General features: G+C 38.6%; 1 protein-coding gene across 1 annotated transcript in view; it reads right to left on the bottom strand.

Moving 5' to 3' along the window:
• Window positions 1-21,067, bottom strand: part of LOC131276680 (vomeronasal type-1 receptor 4-like) — a 31,338-nt gene extending 10,271 nt beyond the window's left edge. The window contains exons 1-2 of the mRNA XM_058290194.1: window positions 20,166-21,067; window positions 18,282-18,306 (exon numbers count right to left, since the gene is read on the bottom strand). Of these exons, the coding sequence (XP_058146177.1) occupies window positions 18,282-18,306; window positions 20,166-21,064 (924 nt within the window). The 5' untranslated portion in view covers window positions 21,065-21,067. The remainder of the gene's footprint in view (window positions 1-18,281; window positions 18,307-20,165) is intronic.
• Window positions 21,068-21,434: the final 367 nt, after the last annotated feature.

Consider the following 21,434-nt stretch of genomic DNA (forward strand, 5'->3'; position numbering starts at 1 on the left):
AACTATTGAAGGAGGATGGACCATTGACAGGTTCTTGATATTGATGACTATACTTACGAAACTTTACTTTTGAAATTGAAACTCAGCCTAGTATTATTGGGTGTCCAAGAGTTACCTCCTGAGAGCCTCCTTGTTGCTCAAATATGGCCTCTCTATAAGCCAAACTCAGCATATAAGCATATAAATGCATAACTTTTCTGCTGATGTAGGGCATGACTCCTCGGAATGATCCTCCCTGGCTCTGAGGGATTACTACCGAGCACCAACTAGCAACGCAACTGGAAAAAGAGCTTCACCAAAAGGGGGGAAGTGTAAAGATAACTGTGTTTATATGCCTAAGGGACTTAAAAGTGAATTGGGAGGTCATTCCAGATTTATGCTTATACGTATCTCAGCAAGACTGTAAGAAATGTACCATATGAATGAAAAATGTTGCTAATGTGGGTAAGTGTGGGGTAGGTAGGGAGCAGGCTATATGGCAATCACATATTTTTTATGTGAAATTTATGTAATCCAACTCTCTTTTAAAAATGAACAATTATGAAAAAGGATTTAATAGCATATAAGAATCCCTATTTAGGGCAAGAGATAAAATATCCTGTAATCACCAACTTAGAATATTTCCAATGTCCTTATATGACTGCTCTTATGATTTTTTGCACGTGAGTTTGTATGAAATCAAAACAATTATAGATTTTTTTAAAAACTTTAAAAAAAATGTATTTCCCAACTTTTCCTGTAAACCTGTGATGTTATTGGTTCAGGTCAAGCATCTTTACGAAATATACCATTTCTAGTTGACAAAGCAGTTTGGTCATGCTTAACTTATTGGTCATAGAGTCCAAGTTGACCCTGAAATTGAGATATTATGGGTGGAGACCCAATCTTTTATATGTCAAATTTCAATTTTGACTAGAGCTAAGTATCAAGCTCGTGCCTGACTTTCAAATGCAGTGTGACTGGTACTTTAGAATAAGTAGGGGGGCGGGGCAAGATGGTGGTTGAGTGTGTGCACCTGATAATCTCTCCTGCAAAGAAGCAGCTGGGCAGCGTTGGAAATTCTTCAGGACCAGGCTGTTTCAGGATATTGCAGGGCAGGAGGTGTCTGGACACTGATTTGGTTGGAAGGTAACAAAGAAAATTCATGTATAAGATAAAATTGAGCCTCTATTACACGGAGGTGGGGGCTGCATGCAGGACGCTCCCTCCTGGGGTGGGTGAAGCCACGGCACCGGCACCGCAGCAGTGATTCCTGGAGGCTCTGTGGTACTGGAGAATTCATAAGTCCTAAGCGGGATACTGGGGGGTAACAGGGCAGGAGGACTTTGCAGACTGATTTGGGGAGACAGACGGGAGTTTTATTGTGAGACAGGGAATTTTTGATTGCGGACACAAATAATAGTGCTTCCGGCTAGAGCCCCGCCCCCAAGGCCAGCTGCCAATCTGCAGCTGCCTTAAATCGCTTGCAAAAAAGAGACATCACCAGGAGGCTGTTTCAGGGGCTGGTAAGGTGGGAGCCATCTGGAAGCCGATTAGGGGAATATTTTGTGAAGCGTGGGAATTTCAGTTTCAGACACTGATATCAGCGCTTTTGGCTGGAGCACTGCCCCGTGGGCCTGGCTACTGATCTGCAGCATTATTAAATCAGCTGCAGTGTAGAGGCGCCCCCAGGTGGCTGTTTCGGGGGCTTACAGGGTGGGAGGAGTCCTGAAGTGGAATTGGTGATACAGCCACAGAAGAGACCCTAGTGAGAGGGTGAATTGCAGGTTTCTGACACATAGGTCAGAGTTTGTAGATGTGACCTCCCCCATAGGGCTGGCAACCAGCTGCAGGGATCCCTGAAGGCTGTGTTGCACTGCGGTGCTCCCAGGCTCCCTGTTAACCGGATTTGAGGTTGCCAGGTCTATGACCCCTAAACAGTGGTGGCCCACACCCCAGAGACTCACACCTCTTGAGTCTGCAATATCACAGAATTTCCATCCCTGAATCCACCATGCCCTGAGGTCCATCTGAGGTCCTTGAATGTCCTAGCCCTCAACGTTTGCATTTTTTGTTTTTTGTTTTTTTAATTTTTATTTTATTTTTTATTTTTTATTGTCCTGGTTGTGAACATTGCATTATCTCCTAGTCTTCTCTCCCATTGTATCCCCCAAAGTCTTTTTTTTTTTCTTCATTTATTTAGGGTTATATTTTTTGTTGCTGTTGTGGTTGTTCTATAACTTTTTTTCTTTTCCTTACTTGTTCCCCTCCCTTTACACACACCAATTTTTCTTTCTTTCTTTCTTCTCTCTTTTTTTTCTCTCTTGTCCCATATTGTCTTCTTATTATATTTTATCTTAATTATACAATAGGTACTGCACCTCACATTTTCTGGGTTTCCTCATCCTCCATTGCCTCATTTTGTGTGAATTGATTTTGGCTACCTACACTATCCCCTTTCACCCACATCTTGATATCCTCCATCATCTACTGTCTCTCCTATATTCCAGCCCCCTTTCTTTGATCCCCAAATTGTCTAACTCTTAATTTCTAATACCTTTGTTTTGTTTTCTGTCTTTTATCCACACTTGAAACTATTGCCTTTCTTTTCTCTTTCCCTCTCTCACGAAAACACTAGCTTTTTAATTCATACCATATTCCTCCCATATTCAGTCGACTACCTCATTATAGGTACTCTACCTACTGCTATAACTGTACACAACTTACATGAATCTAATATCCATCCTCCCAGATCTCATATTGTTGCTCTGTTAACATATATCACCAATACTACTTTACACATTTTCCTTTCTTACACATGTGCCTTTCCCTGGCCCTAATACTTTCCTTCAAAGTTAACTCAGCCAGCATAAAGAAATTAGAATAAGAAGAACAAAGTGACAAAGAGACAATATCACACTTGTGCAAAAACAACAGCTAATTAATCCCCAAGACTAGACGAAGAAGCTAAGGAACTGATTAAACCCATCAAGATAAAATGATGACCAGGCAGCAACAAAAAACTACAAACCAAACCAGTAATGAGGGAAACATGGCTGAATCCAATGAACAAACTAAAAACCAGGAAGGGGAGCAGAACTTCACACACGTAATTAAAGGTCTCAGAGCATATATCACAGACAAATTTAATGAAGTAAAGGAAGAGGTTAACAATATGAAGACAACATTTGGAGGGGAAATTGCAGACATACGCAAAAAGATAACAGATATGATGGGAATGAACACCACAGTTCAAGAAATCAAAAACACACTGACAGCAAATAGCAGCAGATTAGAAGAGGCAGAGCAGAGAATTAGTGATGTGGAAGACAGTACATTGGAAATCAAACAGATAGTAAATTGATCATTAAGAAGATAGAAAAAATCCAGCTAGGACTTAGGGATGTGAATGACAATGCAAAATGCACAAACATACATATATATAATATGCATCACAGAAGGAGAAGAGAAGGGAAAGGGGTCAGAAAGAGTGTTGCAGGAAATAATGGCTGAAAACTTCCCAAATCTACTGAAAGAGACAGATGTACATATCCAAGAAGCACAAAGCACCCCAAACATCATAAACCCTAACAGACCCACCCCAAGACATATACTTGTCAAATTATCCAACGCTCAAGACAAAGAGAAAATTCTAAAAGCAGCAAGAGAAAAGAAAACCATCACATACATGGGAAGCTCCATAAGATTAAGTGCTGATTTCTCATCGGAAAACATGGAGGCAAGAAGTCAGTGGAATGATATAGTCAAAGTACTAAAGGAAAAAAATTTCCAACCAAGAATTCTTTAGCCAACTAAACTAGCATTCAAAAATGATGGAGAGTTCAAAATATTCACAGATGAACAGAAATTGAAAGAGTAGGCCAACAAGAAACCTCCCTTTCAAGAAATTCTAGAGAGAGTTCTGCAGGAAGAAAGGAAAAAACAGGACAGGTAGAGTTAGAAGAGAGTGTAAGAGCAACAAAAAAGATAAAAAGAGAAGAAAAAATCAAACAAACAAAATATAACAAACACAAATCCAATCAAAATATGGCTAATATAAATAATTCCTTGAAAGTAATAACACTGAATGTCAATGGAATAAACTCACCTATCAAAAGATTCAGACTGGGACATCTGATAAGGAAATATGACCCATCTATATTCTGTCTACAGGAGACACATCTTAGACCCAGAGATTCATGGAGGCTGAAAGTGAATGTTTGGAAAACATTCTTACAAGCAAACAATAACCAAAAAAACGCAGGAGGTGCTATATTAATATCAGACAAAATAGACTTTAAATATGAAACAATTGTGAGAGACAAAGAAGGATACTACATATTATTGAAAGGGACAATCTGTCAAGAAGAACGAACAATCATAAATATTTATGCTCCTAACAAGGGTGCCTATAAATATGTGAGGCAAACTCTGGAAAAACTAAGTGAAAGAATAGATGCATCTACAATTATAGTGGGGGATTTTAATACACCACTATCAACTCTGGACAGAATATCTCAAAAGAGAATCACTAAAGAAACAAAACATTTGAACAGTATATTAGAGGAGCTGGATGTAACAGATATATATAGATCACTACACCCAAACATAGCAGGATATACATTTTTCTCAAGTGCTCATGGATCATTCTCCAAGATAGACCATATGCTAGGCCACAAAGAAAGGTTTAATGAATTCAGAAAGATCAAAATCATACAAAATAATATCTATGACCACAGTGGAGTGAAGCTGCAAATCTACAAGGGCCAAGGCCCAGATTTCACACCAAGATATGGAAATTAAACAGCACACTCTTAGAAAAACAGTGGGTCAAAGAGGAAATCTCAAAAGAAATCAATGACTACCTTGAAACAAATGATAATGTTAACACAACATACCAAAATTTATGGGATGCAGCAAAAGCAGTACTGAGAGGGAAATTTATAGTCATAAATTCATACATTAAAAAAGAAGAGCAAAAATTGAAGAACTAACTGCACATTTGGAGGAATTAGAAAAACAAAAACAAAAAAGTAATCCAACAGGAAGAAGAAGGAAGGAAATAACAAAGATAAGAGCAGAAGTAAATGAAGTAGGAAATAAGAAAGCACTTGAAAAGATAAACAAGACCAAGAGCTGGTTTTTTGAGAAGATCAATAAAATTGACAAACCTTTAGCGAGACTAACAAAGAAAAAAAGAGAGAAGATGCAAATACACAAAATGAGAAATGAGAAAGGAGATATCACCACTGACCCCACAGAAATAAAGACTATCATAAGAGGATACTTTGAAAAACTATATTCCAACAAAAATGAGAATTCAGAGGAAATGGACATATTCCTAGAAACACAAAAGCATCATATATTGACAAAAGAAGAAATTGATGATCTCAACAAACCAATCATAAGTAAAGAGATAGAATCAGTTATTAAAAATCTCCCAACTAAGAAGAGCCCAGGGCCAGATGGCTTCACAGATGAATTCTACATAACTTTCTGGGAAGAATTAACACCAATCCTGCTGAAACTCTTCCAAAAAATTGAAACAGAAGGAACATTGCCTAACTCCTTCTATGATGCCAACATTACCCTAGTACCAAAACCAAACAAAGACATCACAAGAAAGGAAAATTACAGACCAATTTCTCTAATGAACCTGGATGCAAAAATACTTAACAAAATACTTGCTAATTGTATTCAACAACACATTGAAGGAATTATATACCACGACCAAGTGGGATTCATTCCAGGTATGCAAGGATGGTTCAACATAAGGAAATCAATCAATGTAATACACCATATAAACAGATTGAAGGAAAAAAATCACATGATTATATCTACAGATGCAGAAAAAGCATTTGACAAATTCAGCACCCTTTCTTGATAAAAACACTCCAAAAGATGAGAATTCAAGGAAATTTTTGTACATGATAAAGAGTATACATGAAAAACCTACAGCCAACATCGTTTACAATGGAGAAATCCAAAAATTCTTCCCTGTAATGTCAGGAACAAGACAAGGATGCCCACTGTCTCCCCTTCTATTTAACATTGTCTTAGAAGTACTTGCTTGAGCACTGAGGCAAGAACCAGATATAAAAGGCATTCAAATTGGAAAGGAAGAAGTCAAAATTTCATTATTTGCAGATGACATGATCCTATACATAGAAAACCCTGAGAGGTCTACAACAAAGCTACTAGAACTCATAAATGAGTTTAGTAAAGTCACAGGTTATAAGATCAATGCGCAAAAATCAGTAGCATTTCTGTACACCAATAATGAGCAAGATCAGGAGGAAATCAAGAAACAAATACCATTCACAATAGTAAAAAAAAATCAAATATGTAGGAATAAATCTAACTAAAGATGTGAAAAACTTATACACTGAGAACTATACAAGACTATTCAAGGAAATCAAAGAAGACCTAAATAAAAGGATGAATATTCCCTGTTCATGGATAGGAAGACTAAATATTATTAAGATCTCTATCCTACCAAAACTGATCTAAACATTCAATGCAATCCCAATAAAAATCAACACAGCCTTCTTTAAGGAACTAGAAAAACTAACTATGAAATTTATTTGGAAAGGAAAGAGGCCCCGAATAGCCAAAGACATATTGAAAAAGAAATACGAAATTGGAGGAATCACACTTCCTGACTTTAAAACATACTACAAAGCTACAGTAGTGAAAACAGCATGTTATTGGCATAAGGAGGAACACACAGACAAATAGAATCGACATGAAAGTTCTGATATAGAACCTTATCTATATAGCCATTTAATATTCGATAAAGCCACCAAACCCTCTCAACAGGGAGAGAATAGCCTATTCAACAAATGGTGCCTGGAGAACTGGATATCCATATGTGGAAGAATGAAAGAGGATTACGATCTCACACCTTATACAAAGATCAACTCAAGATGGACCAAAGACCTAAATATAAGAGCCAAGACCATAAATACCTTGGAAAGCAATGTAGGGAAACATCTACACAACATTGTAATAGGAGATGGCTTGATGAACTTCACACCAAAAACACGAGCAGCAAAAGAACAAATAGATAAATGGGACTTCCTCAAAATTAAAGCCTTCTGCACCTCAAAGGAGTTTGTCAAGAAAACAAAAAGAGAACCTACACAATGGGAGAAAATATTTGGCAACTATATATCCAATAAGAGACTTATAACTTGCATATATAAAGAACTCCTTATCTTGAAAATAAAAAAATAAACAACCCATTTAAAAAATGGGAAAAAGATTCAAACAGACACTTCTCCAAAGAAGAAATACAAATGGCTAAAAAGAACTTGAAAAAATGCTCCAAATCTTTAGCTATCAGGGAAATGCAAATCAAAACTACAATGAGATACCATCTTACTCCCATTAGATTGGCACTATGAAAAAAAAAACAGAAGAATACAAATGCTGGAGAGGATGTGAAGAAATGGGAAAATTCATCCACTGCTGGTGGGAATGCAGAAGGATCCAACCATTCTGGAGGACAGTTTGACGGTTTCTCAAAATCTAACCATAGATTTGCCGTATGACCCAGCAATACCACTGCTGGGTATATACCCAGCACAACTGAAAACAAGGACACAAACCTATATATGCACACCAATGTTCATAGCAGCATTGTTCACTATCGCCAAAAGTTGGAATCAACCCAATGCCCATCAACAGATGAGTGGATCAATAAATGTGGTATATACATACAATGGAATACTATTCGGCTTTAAGAACAAATACATTACAAACACATGTGATAACATGGATGAATCTTGAGAACCTTATGTTGAGTGAAGCAACCCAGGCATTGAAGGATAAATACTCCATGACCTCAATGATATGAAATAAGCAAGCTGACTCAGAGAGCTAGAGACTGCAAGAGAGGCTTACAGGAAATTGGGGGGTAGAGGAAGGATGTAAGCTGACATCTACATGGGTGAAATCTATGATAAGCTGAAGGTAAGTATGTGCACAAGGAAGGGATAAAATGGGGGCATAGGGTTACCTTTGGGTGGGGCTTCGCAGGTTTGAGGGGGGCTAGGGATGGGTAGATGGGTAATATTGCCCAAGAAATTGGGGGGAGGGTGGGACAACATATGAACATAGGAGATTGTCAGGTGTTGGTTGAGAGTATAATGCTGAGAAAACCTTTTCAAAATATAATTAGGGAAGTTACCTGTTTAAGATAATCAAAGGGGATAATCTGATGCAGGACAGACTCCTTGGGAATATCTGAATGCTCATTTTGCCACAGTGGGTTATACAATTGGGTAGAAACCCATAAAATGAGAGTGAAGGTAGACCCACATCCTGGGGAGGACTAATGCCATCAAATAGGGGGAACTGTATCTCTCAAGAGGAATGGTGGCTCCTAGGGCATTAGGGCAGTTGAGCAAGTCAAGCCCTCAACACTGTTGCAAGTATCTCTGAACATGGCTTCTCAAGAAATGAAGATTGACTGTCACTGTGGGCCCCAAGGGGAGGGGGAAATAGATATTGAATAGATGGAACCAAAGTAACTGTGAGGGCAAAAGAAGTGCTTCATAAGAGTACACAAGGATGGATATAAAACATGTAATATTACACCAAAAACATATAGGGGATGACAGACTAATAATGTAAACCATAAGGTAAAACATAGGATAACTAAAAAATTTAGAATACTGTATATCCTAAAGTATAAACCACAATGTAAACACAAATATTACCTTGTTTGAAAGCTATTGTCTCAATATCTTTACATCAGTTTCAGTAAATATGATATGAATAAGTTAAAAGATTATTGCTGTGGAAGGGAAAAGGTTTTATAATGGATATGCAGGAGTACTGTATATTCTATATATGAATTACTGTGATCTAAGGCTCTTGTGAAGATACGCTCAATAATTAGGAAAAAAGAAAAGAAAAAGATAGGATGTAGAATTTTTCCAAATCAATATGTGCGGCGGCTTGCTCGGTCAGTAGAGGTGGGGTCTGGCTGCGGATGAGGGGTCGGTCCAGCTTAGGACAAGGGGTCGGTCCCACTTGGGACGAGGGGTCGGTCCGGCAGCAGACGAGGGGTCGGTCTCACAGGGGTTGCGCGGTTCGGCTGACGGGGTCGCCCGGCGAAGCCGGCGACGAAGGGGTCGCCCGGAGAAGCAGGCGACGAACTGGGGACAAGGGAGGCCAGGCCCTTGTCGGGGGCTCTCAGGACTGGAGGGCACACAGCAGAAGAACTACCGCGGAGACAAGGTAAACACACAAGTCCAACTTTATTGAGGGAGAGGCAACAGTTTTATAGGGGCTGGGGAAGGCTGATTGGTCGAAGCCACGCCCTGTTCTGATTGGTTGCCGGAGAAAGGTCAGTGGGAGGTACTGGAAGGGGGAGGGATGGTGGTTAGGGATTGGCTGTTGCTGTTGCTGGGGGAAGTGGCAGGGTTTAGGGATTGGTGGCTGCTGTTGCTGGGGTAGAGGGCAGACTTGAGTTTCCCGCCCACGCCTGGCTGTTGCTGCTGTCGGGGGGAGGGGAAAAGGCGGACTGGAATCTTCCGCACTGCGCCTGCGCAGAGAGAAAGAAGAAGAAGGGTGCTGCCCCATAAGGCATCGTGTGGCGCCATCCGGGAGGAGGGGCGACCGCGGAAGCATGGCTGCCGAGAAGGGGAGACCCGAGGGCACTCTGTGCCCATGCCGAGCTTCCTTCAGGGGTGGCGGTGGGCCCGACCAACCACCCTATTATGGGGGCAGCGGTTTGGAATAGGCCTACCGCGGCCGCCGCCCCCCGCCAGGTCAGTAAACCACACTTCAGCCCGAGGGGTGGCCGCAAATATGTATTCTATATCTAACCTTTAAACTCATCGCTATATTCCATTTTACTAGTAAGGGAACCTGACATTATATTGGGCTTCACATTTCAGGAAGTTTTGGATCACAGAGTGGTTCAACAATGGCAGCGGAGGAATACTGGTATGGGATGTTATTGACAGGCGATATTTGGTTGACAGGGAGTTATACAGGGCATGTGTCCAGGTTGCATGGAAATGTTTGGATATACTCATAGTGGAAACAATTAAAAACAACAGCTGGGGGGGTACTGGATTCCTGGCTGGGTGGGGGGGCTCTGCCGTGGTCCCTCACGGAGTAGCAGCAGTCCCCCAGGTGCAACGGTAAGGACCAGGAAGGAATGAGGGTCCAACAGTGAGCCCCTGATACTAATGACTATGCTTGTGAGCCTATACACCTGAAATAAGAACAAGGCCTAGAGCAGCACTGTGCCTAAGAGTTCCCTCCTGACAGCCTCCGTGTTACTCAAAAGTGGCCAGTCTCGAAGCCAAACTCAGCATGTAAACGCAATGCTTTCCCCCCAGTGTGGTACAGGACACCCGGGGATGAGCCTCTCTGGCACCAAGGGATCACTACCAAGTACCAGCTGATGATGTAACTAGAAAATGACCTTGAATTAAAGGTTCAACGCGGACCAGCAGAATATCCCTGTCTGCATATAATAACAAGAATTAAAAATGCTGTTTGACCTAAGGTAAGGGGGAAATGGAAAGGACAAATGAGTTTATATGGCTATGAGTCTCTAAAAAAGAGTATGAAGGTTGTCAGAAGGATTGCCCTTATGCACACCTGAGCAGAGTCTCAGAGATGATAAAGTAGATACAACTGCAAGTATTGGTCCTTTTGAGGGCTAAAGAGACCCACAGGTTCTATGTTCATGGCAGATCGGGTTCACTGCCATGTCAGTTGGCCCTTCTTTGGAGCTGGTGTTTCTGCATGATGGATCTGGACTCAGATGGGATCTCTTTTCACAAGCCTTTTATGCTACTTTACTGGAATTGTAGTTGGGGCTGGGGTTTAAGATATATCTAGGGGATTTGAATCTCTGAACTGACAATATGATAGCTAGGCCCTGAGCCTCAACAGACTTCAGCTTCTACACTCTGATTTATTGGACTTACACCACTCAGCTAGCATGGAGTTGAAGAATGTCAACCACCACACCATGGAGACTAGAGTGCCTACAACTGAAAGCAGGAGGACTGCATCCAGTATCCATGTGGAATCTAAGCCCCCTCTTGACATAGATGTGGAATGTACACAACCAAGCCAAGGTCCACAGGAAGGAGGAATATATTAAGTAATAGAGTGGACTTAATGATATTCTATTCATGAACTATTGTGGTTAATAATCGAGAAAATGTGGCATTGGTGTGGAGAAAGTGGCCATGGTCGCTGCTGGGTGTGGGGAATGGGAGGAAGAGATTAGATATGGAGGCATATTCAGGACTTGGAGTTGTCCTGGGTGGTGCTCCAGGGACAACTGCTGGACATTGTTTGTCCTCCCATGGTCCACTGGATGGAACGTGGGAGAGTGTGGGCTATGGTGTGGACCACAGGCCATGGGGTGCAACGATGCCCAGAGATGTACTCATCAGATGCAATGGATATGTCATGATGATGGGGGAGAGTGTTACTGTGGGGGGAGTGGTGCGGTGGGGGTGGTAGGGGTGAATGGAGTCCTCATATTTTTTTAATGTAATATTTTTTAAAAAATGAATAAATTGAGTAGAATTTGATAAAAAAAAACTCAAAAAAAAAAAAAGAAGTAGCTACAAGGGATATCTCTAGTTAAAGTCTGCCTCCATTTGCCAGCAGCTGCAAATGACAAAATACTGTCACAATTTTCCTTGAAGAATTGAGTAGTGTAAATCCTCCTAAATACATTCAATAATATTTAACTAGGAGTCAGGTTTCTGGATTTCTTTGTTTTGTTCTTTTTTTCTTTTTTTCCCCCTCCCTGGAGATCATAAGATAATGTCTACTGCAGGGCTATTGGGACTGAAGCTTCTGACTTTCCAACAAATAGAACATCATCTACAGATTGAAAAGTTGTAATCACAAGGTAGAGGTGCACATGCTTCATTCTTACCTGCCCACTGAGAGCAAATGATAGGGGAGTTTATCTCATCAATACTTCTCTACTGGCAACTTGCCACAATTAGGATAATCCCCTGCGGCATTATGGGACAGGGAAGTAAAGTATATAATACATTAATTCCAAAAATCGATTCTCATGAAAAAAAGTAAACTGGATGTTGAATTATCTCATAAGACCCCATCTATATCATCAGATAAATTCTGTTCCCTCATTGTGCACCTTGTGAAAACCCTACCAGTTGAGTTTGGGTGTTTTTATTTTATTTTATTATATTAATTTTTATTACAATGAACACAGATGAAAGAGTTTAACACCAGCATGAGTCAAAGGCTGCAGCAAGATTAGTGTATCCCCTAGGCAGGAGCTTGGAGATCTTAAGGAGCCAAATGAGGCAACCATGGGGGAATAGCGCCAGGATGAGGAGATTTTTCCTATTTCTCTCCTTTTTCTTAGAATTCTCATCTTAAAGTCTTGTGCCTTGCAGCACCTGGAGAATACCAAGGTTTCGGGGCATCTTTCTTTCTGACTGCTTGCAGCCATGCTCAATTCCACATCCCTAGCCATGATTAACACCCTCTGCATGTAACATCCCTCCCCTGGGTCTTTGATAAAAGATGACAAATTTGGCACGAGTATCCAAAAGGACTATAAAAGTTCTAAACCCTTCTCTCCCTCAAATCCCACACAAATTCAACTTTTCCTTAAAGATTTGGAGGTCGGGTTGCAGGTGGAGGAAGACATCAAGGGACACAAAGTGTCAGAGTGAGCAAGACGCATTCCCTTTTCATGCCTAGCGACCTAGTGACTATTCGCAGATCACCCACATGACCTCAAATCATTATTTTGATTTACCTTAACCATCAGTTTTGGGGACTGCTTGACCTTTCTCCTGCCAAGAAGAGAATGAACAAAATTTCTTGATGGTTCCTCCTGCTGCAGAAGGAGAGTAGACAGTAAACAAAGCACATGTAGCTACCTCTTTCAATCCTGCCTTTCCCACAGTTTCCCCATTAAATGTGCAGGGCCCTTCGCTCCACCTCACCCAACATTGGGTTAGAGAATTTTCTATTAGTTCAAGGGAGGCTTCTCACACCATAACCACAAAGTGTCCTTGTCCTTTGCTCTTCCAGATATTAGGTTTCTGTCAGCATTATATCTTCATCACAGACATTATCAAAGAATATGTATGATTTTATATTCAACCCTATTTGCAAGCTAACAAACTAGACAGTCGGTTTCATGGATGCTGGCAGAAGGCATGAGGATTCTGGATCTGAAACAAAAGGCTTTATTTTTCCTTGCAGAACTGGCAACAATATCTTCATGTTAATATTATTCTCTTGCTCACTCTTTCCCCCTGCAAGTTCCATGATGTTAATACAAAGGAACTCAGGTATATGCTGCACAAATAATAGATTTGTGCTATAAGTGAGGGACTTGGGCATATGACTCCCTCAATTTTGTTTTTTAAAGATTTATTTTCTTTCTTTCTCTCCCCTTGACTCCGTTTTCTGCTCTCTGTGTCCATTCACTGTGTGTTTTCTGCATCCACTTATATTAATTCAGGGGCACTGGGAAACTGCATCTCTTTCTTGTTGAGTCATCTTGCTGCATCAGTTCTCCATGCAGCAACACTCCTGGGTGGGCTGTGTTTTTTTCACGTGGGGTGGCTCTCCCCATGGGGTGCACTCCTTGCGCATGGGGCACCCCAACCCTGGGGCGCCCCTACATGGCACAGCACTCCTTGCACACAGCAGCACCATGCATGGGCCGGCTTACCACATGGGTCAGGAGGCCCAAGGAATTAAACCCTGGAACCTCTATATGGCAGATGGACACTGTCAGTTGAGTCATGTCCACTTCCCAGAATCCCCCAATTTTTAACTGCATTATCATGAAGTTTGCCCTAGTTTTTCCTCAGTGGAAGGATTTACCTATATTACAATCACCAGGTAATTAATACGACCCATGCCCCAGAGAAATAATTTACTAACATCTTGAAAGCTGGCTTGCACTACAAGAATCATTAAAAATTTATTTTGAAATAAAGTTGATGCATACGTGAAAAAGCTGAGGTACCCACTGAGAAATATATCCTAATAGGGACAACTTTCACATTAAAATATGGGAAAAATCAATCCTATGACCAAAAAGATTTTGAAGACTTTTTTCTCCAAGTCCCATCTTGCTGGTGTGACAAAGTGGGATTGCTAAAAATAAGATGATAGGTAGAAATAGTATGAATAAACATCTCCAAGGATGGGGAGATGTTAACCTATTTGACACAATGGCAAGTGAGAGCAAATGAAATCAAATTATGATTTATTTTCAGAATGAACTGTATTTATAGTTGTTTTTGGGAAAACATCAATCCATACTCCCACCACATAAAAAGTCCATTCTTAATGAATGGCTGATTGAAATTTTAAAGACTAATAATGAAATATTTATAAGAAAACAATGGCATTATGGCATTAGAAAAGAAAAATATTCATAAAGGAAAAAAATTTAAAGGGGTGTATGCAAATTAGATTTTAGTAGAATTAAGAGCTTATCAGAGAGAGAGAAAGAGAATCGGGGACAGAGAAGTTAAGAACTTGTTTCCAGAGTACATAAAGAATGTTTACAAACTGAAAAGAGAATGAAAGAAAATTCAACTGAGAAAAAATGGACAGAGTAAATGAACAGGCATTTCCCAGAAAGAGTCAGCAAGGGGCTGATAAACATGTGAAAACATGTTCAACTTCTTTAGTAAACCATTAACTTGTAGCATGACACAACAACCAGAAGGCTAAAATGAAAATGACAAAAATAATCAAATGTGGATAATGATGTGGATAAATAAGAAATCTCATCCACTTAAGGTGGGTGTGAAAATTGCTACAGAAATATAGGAAAACAGTTTGGCATCATCATCTATGTCAGAATGGATGTAAACATGATGAATAATTTCAGTAAACACATAGAGGTTACAAAAACTCATACATTTCACCAAAACACAAATTCTGCCATTTGAATACCTACACTAATGATCCTAGCTCCATAATGAAAATTATTCACATGCACATAACCAATGGAATTATTATATTAAATATTTGATAATGATACAATGGAATTTTATACAACAATCCTAATGAATGATCCACAAGAACTTGTAGCAGTACATTTTGTCACAAAAAACATAAGGAATGGAAATTCAACGTACAAAAACATTAGTGCTAAATGATTCCATTTATATAAAGTAAAAAACAGAAGGAACTGCTCAGTGGTAATAGCTGTCAGACTAGTGTTTCCAGTGTGGATAGTGGCACGGAGGAAACATAAAATGATACTAGAGCATATCAGTATTCTGGTTTGGGTGGTGTTACAGTTTGCAATTATTTCTGTGAATCCCAAAATGAGAAATATTATGTTTGTAAACTATTCTATTCTTCTGGGTGTGTTGCCCTTTGATTATTAAATTCATTTGATAATATTAAATTCATTTGAGGGGTCCTTAATTAAGTTACCTCTTAAGAGTAGGGCTTTGATCCTACCATGTGAGTAACACTTGACTCAGGTTGACTCCCTGACTCTTGGTGGACCAATATAAATTGACGCTCAAGAAGAAATGTTGGGAAGAGAGAGAGCTCTGACAAAGTTTATCCTGGGGTCCCAGGGAGAGATAAGTCATTTGTCTGGTAGTTTGCAGCTGACCTTGGAAACAGAACCATACAGCTGAAATTGATACAGAAGGCCCAGAAATAAATGAGCTCTATGTTGGGAGAAAGAGGAAGCCCTGAGTGACAGGCCTTATGCCAGCCTGCAGCTGAGAGAGAGGAAGAACAGAGGGGAAGGCTGAACCCACACAGAGATCACTGGCCAGCTTGCTTCAACATTTGGCAACTGACTCTGGTGGGAAAGCAACTTGAACTGAACTCTTTAGGGCCTTGTAACAATAAGTTTTTAACTCAAATAAAATACCTTTTATAAAAACCAAAAGATTTCTGGTACTTTGCATTGACACTGCATTGGCAGACTAATACAAGTAGTTTGCTCAGGATTTGGAAGTTCTCCATGTAATATCAATACATACATCTTATAAATAGTCCTAAATACATAAAAGCAACGTAAACGGCTGGTAGAGCATTAGGACAGACACAACTTAGCGATTTTGTAGGTTTGATGCCAGACAACCACAATAAAATGAATATCACAATACAGTGATTAAACAAAATTTTTGGTTACCCAGTGATTATAAGCTATGTTTATGCTGTACCTTGGTCTATGAAGTGTGTAATAGCATTACATCTAAAAAAATGTACATAGGTTCATTTAAAAACTCTTTATTGCTAAAATAAAATGCTTATCATCTTCTGATCCTTCAACAAGTCATTACCTTTTTCCTGGTAGAAGGTCTTTCCTATATGTAAATGGCTGCTGAATGGTAACAGTGGAGGTTGCTGAAGTTTGGATTGGCTGTAACAATTTCTTAAAATAAGACAATAATTAATTTTGTTGCATTGATTGACTATTTCACAACAGATTTCTCTGTAGTATGCCATGCTGTCTGATAGCATTTTATACACAGTAGACATTATTTCAAAATTGAAATCAATCCTTTCAAAGCCTGTTGCTACTTTATCAATGAAGTTGGTGTAATGTTCTAAATCTCTTCTTGTCATTTTGACGATGTTCACAGGATCTTCACCAGAAAATTCCATCTCAAGAAACCTCTTTCTTTCCTCATACATAAAAAAACAACTCCTTATCTATTCACGTTTTGATATGAGATTGCAACAATTCAGTTACTTCTTCAGGTTCCACATTTAATTCTAGTTATCTTGCTATTTTCACATATGCTGAGATGTCCTTCACTGACATCTTCAATGCCTCAAAGTCATCCAAGAGGGTTGGACTTGCCTTTCTTCAAACATCTTTTGATGTTGATATTTTGATATCCTACCATGAACCATGTTTGTTCTTCAGGGTATCAAAAAAAGTAATCCTTTCCAGAAGGCTTTCAATTTACTTTTCCAGATCCATATGAGGAATCACCATCTAAGGCAGTTATGTCTTACAAAACCTATTTCTTCAAGAATAAGACTTGAAAGTCAAAATTAACTCCTTGATACATGCACTGCAAATGGATGTTGTGGCAAAGTCATGAATTTCATTGTACATACTCATCAGTGCTTTTGGGTGAACAGGTGTGTTGTCAATGAACTGTGATATTTAGAATGGTATTATTGATTCTGAGCAGTAGGTCTCAACAATGGGCTTAAAATATTCAGCAAACTGTGTTGTTAACAGATTTGCTGTCAGCCAGGCTTTGTTATTCCATTTTCGCATAATTCTTAAGGGTCCTAATTTTCAGTGTGGTAAGTGAGCACTGGCTTCAACTTAAAGTCAGCAGCTGTATTTTCCCCTAATATTAGAGTCAGCCCGTGCTTCCAAGCACTGAAGTCAAATCAAACTGACTTCTCTTTTCAGTTATGAAAGTCCTAGATGTCAATTCTTCCAATAGAAGGTTGTTTTCTCCACATAAAAAATCCTTCAATCTGCACTTAGCTGAATCTTCTAGATAACTTGCTTCAGCATTTATCTCAGCACTTGCTGCTTCATATTGCACTTTTATGCTTTGGAAGTGAGTTATTTCCTTAGATCTCATGCAGTCACCTATGCTACCTTAGTTTTCCTTTTTCATCTTCTGTATTCCTTTCAGCCTTCATAGAATTACAGAGAGCTGGGCCTTGCTCCAGATTAGATTTTGGCTTCAATGGAATGTTGTGTTGGTTTGATCACTACGGTTTTCTCTACATCAGCAATATGGGTTTTATGTTTTCTTATCATTTGTGTGCCTATTGAAGTGGCACTTTTAATTTCCTTCCAAAACATTTCATTTACTTTCACAACTTGGCTAACTGTTGGCACAAGAGTCCACATTTTTGGCCTATCTTAACTTTCAACATGCCTTCCTTAATAAGCTTAATAATTTCAAGGTTTGATTTAAAGTAAGAGATGTGCATCTCTTCATTTGACTACATAGAGGTCATTTTAGGGTTACTAATTGGCTTGATTTCAATAAAGTTGTGTCTCAGGGAATAGGAAGGCCTGAGGAAGGGGAGAGAGATGGGGGAATGATTGCTTAGTGGAGCAGTCAGATCACATGCATTTATTAAGTTTGCCATCTTATGTGGTCATGTTGCTCCCCCAAACAATTATAACAATAGCACCAAAAATCTCAGATAACCTAAAAGATATAATAATAAAATAAATATTTGAAATATTAGTATAACTAGCATAATATGACATAGAGAAAGAAACAAGTACAAGCTTCTGGAAAAATGGTGCTGACAGACTTGCCCAAAGCAGGGTTGCCACTAACCTTCAATTTGTAAAAAATTACACATCTGCAAAATGCAATAAAGCAAAGTACAATAAAACAAGTTATATCTGTAGATTAGAGTTGCATTGTCTTTATATTTGCAGGAAGGCAGTTGAACATATTGGGTAACTTTACCCTGTGGTTAATTTTTAAAGTATACTTTAATTTCTAGGTTATAAACTAAGAGATACTGAGTTTGCAACCTCCAAAGAAAAAAGGCAAAATGTGGAATTTTAAACACCAAATAAGCAGAAGATACAAAGAACAAGGAAGTAAACTAAGTGTGATGTAATGAAGAGCACGCAACAAATTTGGACATACACTCTCAAATACAGGCATCATTATATTACTCCTAAGTATATTATTGCTCCTATTAATATCAAACAATATTTGCATATATTAAATAGGATATTTTTAAAGAGATATCACTAATATATAATTACAATAGAATAGTTTTTAACCTCATTTTCATTACATTTCATATTATGATTTTATTCAGTTAAAACAGTTTCTCATTAATTCAGCTAATTAACTATTTCAGTATATATACTTACACATAGTTATAATTTTAACAAATAAAGTAACAAGCCTGGTGATATAAATCATCAGTTTAAATATGCTTTACAGTTAAACAAAATTTGCTGTTATTTTAATTTCTCAATTTATACTTTTCCAATATTATTTCATATCAAACATAGTCTCGTTTTATATATATGCACATATATATGTACATGAAAATGTTAATATATGTATATATGTAAATATATATATGTTTTGGGGGAGCTAAAATGTGTTTCTTTATATTTTGGCATAACATTCAATGTACAACAAACTGATGCTGATGTTTAAAATTTTTTTGATTTTAACACTTTACATCTGCTTTACATGTAACTACAGAGAGAGAGATATAAGAAAATGTTTCTTAAAGTTGAGGAAACATCATTATGATAATTCAGAATCCAATAAGTTATAAACTCCACATTATAAACCAAAAATGGATATATGCTTTTCTTCTTTCAAATGGCTATTCTTCTACTGCTCCAAGGTTAATGAAAGGCTCAGTGAAAATCTTATGTCCTTTAACTTAAAGAAATGAGAGTGCTCTTCCCAAAATTTTTGTTGCCAAAATGCCCAATAGAAATGTTCTCATAATATCAAATAAAACACCCCAAGACACACAAATTTCCATCTACAGTTCAAAAATCCATGAAATTTTCTACCAGTTACCCAGATTTTTTCATATTCTCAAACTCATCTGATCTCTCCAAAAAACAGCAAAAACATATTTTTCACATTCTTGTTTGATCTATTTCAGTTCTATATGAACATTTCTACACTATAATATTTTATATATGCCAATCTCTCTTCTCAGCATCATATTTCAAATGACTGCCATTTATCTAATTACATTAGATACCAAAATCATAACTTGCCCACAACGATCATATTCTCTGATTCTGAATCTGAAATACAGATTCCATTTTCACACCCTACTTCTTCATTATTCCATGCGGATATTTTCTTTTAGGTATTTTGAATCCCCCCCCCCCAAACACACACACACTCTCTTCCTTTATTATGTAACTTGTGCAACAATTTGATATGTAGTGAATTTTTGGAAAAATATACTATATCAGGTAGAAACTTACATACTCGAAGACATACTTACATAGTAATTGCATAATATTTCATTTTCAATTGTTGTTATCATTTGTTTATTCTTGTGGCAAAGGCAGGTTAGGTTGTCTTTTCCCTGCACTTGAAGTGTGACTTTTCATAACAGTTCTTATGATAAACTAGGAGATGTATAAATCATAACTGAACATCTTGCAGAAACGTACATTTACATATTTCTGAAAAGATGGGGAATTCTGTACGTCTTACTTGGCAGAGTGGAACCTGAAAACACTGGGGTCACGACACATGAGCACAAAGGGGCTGAGAGCTGGGAAACAGGAATTAAGAAGTGCAGCGGTGTCTACCAGCCACCAACTAGGATTATTTAAAAGAGCGATACAAACATGAAATATGGAGGAGAGGGTATAAAAAGTTACAAAAGTGCTCACCAGTAAAAGAATGTTTTGGGCAGCTCTGGACTCAGGGGAGGATTTGAGGGAGACATTGTTCCTATGAATATATTGGACCCTCTGCTTGTGCCTGTACAAGATGCAAACCATGGAGCCACTGGCCCAGAGCATGAGCCCCAGACATAAAGCATCAGGGACTGATAACAACACTGCGTAGAGTGAGTCTGAGATTTTGTCATGACGTACAGAAGCACAGAATCCAAAACTTTTAAGGTTTGTGATGTTTTTGGTGTTCTGTCTGCCGGACATATGCACTGGAAAGATAATATTTACTGCAATGTAGACGATCCAGCACAGGAAAAGGGAAAAATCAGTATACTTTGGGGCTTTAAATTTCAACTCTGCCCACCGGGCATTCCTGGGACTGATCATGATGGCCTGGAAAATACTCAAGAGACAGGTGGTTCCAATGGACACCCCCCTTCCCACTCTGTGAAGATACAAAACAACTTTGCATACAAAATCATTGAACACATCTTTCAAACCAAATGCTGCCGTTGTTTGTGGTATTCCTTTACAGAGAAGGACCAAGGAATTGGCTACTAACAGGTGCTTGACAATCAAATCTGTGGACCTTAATCTGCACCCAGTGAAGGAAAGGAAGATACAATGGCAAAAAAGTGAGAAATTCCCCAGCATTCCAAATACGGTTTGTAATAAGAAGATCATTCCTATTGCCAAATCCTTGGAGGTCATTTTGTCAGTTATCTGTGACTGATTATCTCAAAACCAGAAAATACTGCATTGGGAACATAAATCATGAGCTACATTTATCATCTCAATCAAAATACAAAATTCTCCACTTACTGTTAGATTGTACTTAAAGACATATTAGTTTTTTCTTTAATTAAGAGATTTCTAAGCATTGAATATATAAAGAGAAATTACTATGTATGAACTTCTGCTATCAAGTCTGTACATATACTAATTTCTGTTTTCTTCGCAAATCCATGATGCACACACTGAAACTTTAATCATAAAGTTGAGGTTAATTTAGGCACAAAGAAGTTAAATGATTTGCAAAATTTACACCCTAGGTAGCTTTAAACACACATGCTATACTAAG

This window comes from Dasypus novemcinctus, chromosome 30, assembly GCF_030445035.2.
Source record: "Dasypus novemcinctus isolate mDasNov1 chromosome 30, mDasNov1.1.hap2, whole genome shotgun sequence".
NCBI lineage: Eukaryota > Metazoa > Chordata > Mammalia > Cingulata > Dasypodidae > Dasypus > Dasypus novemcinctus.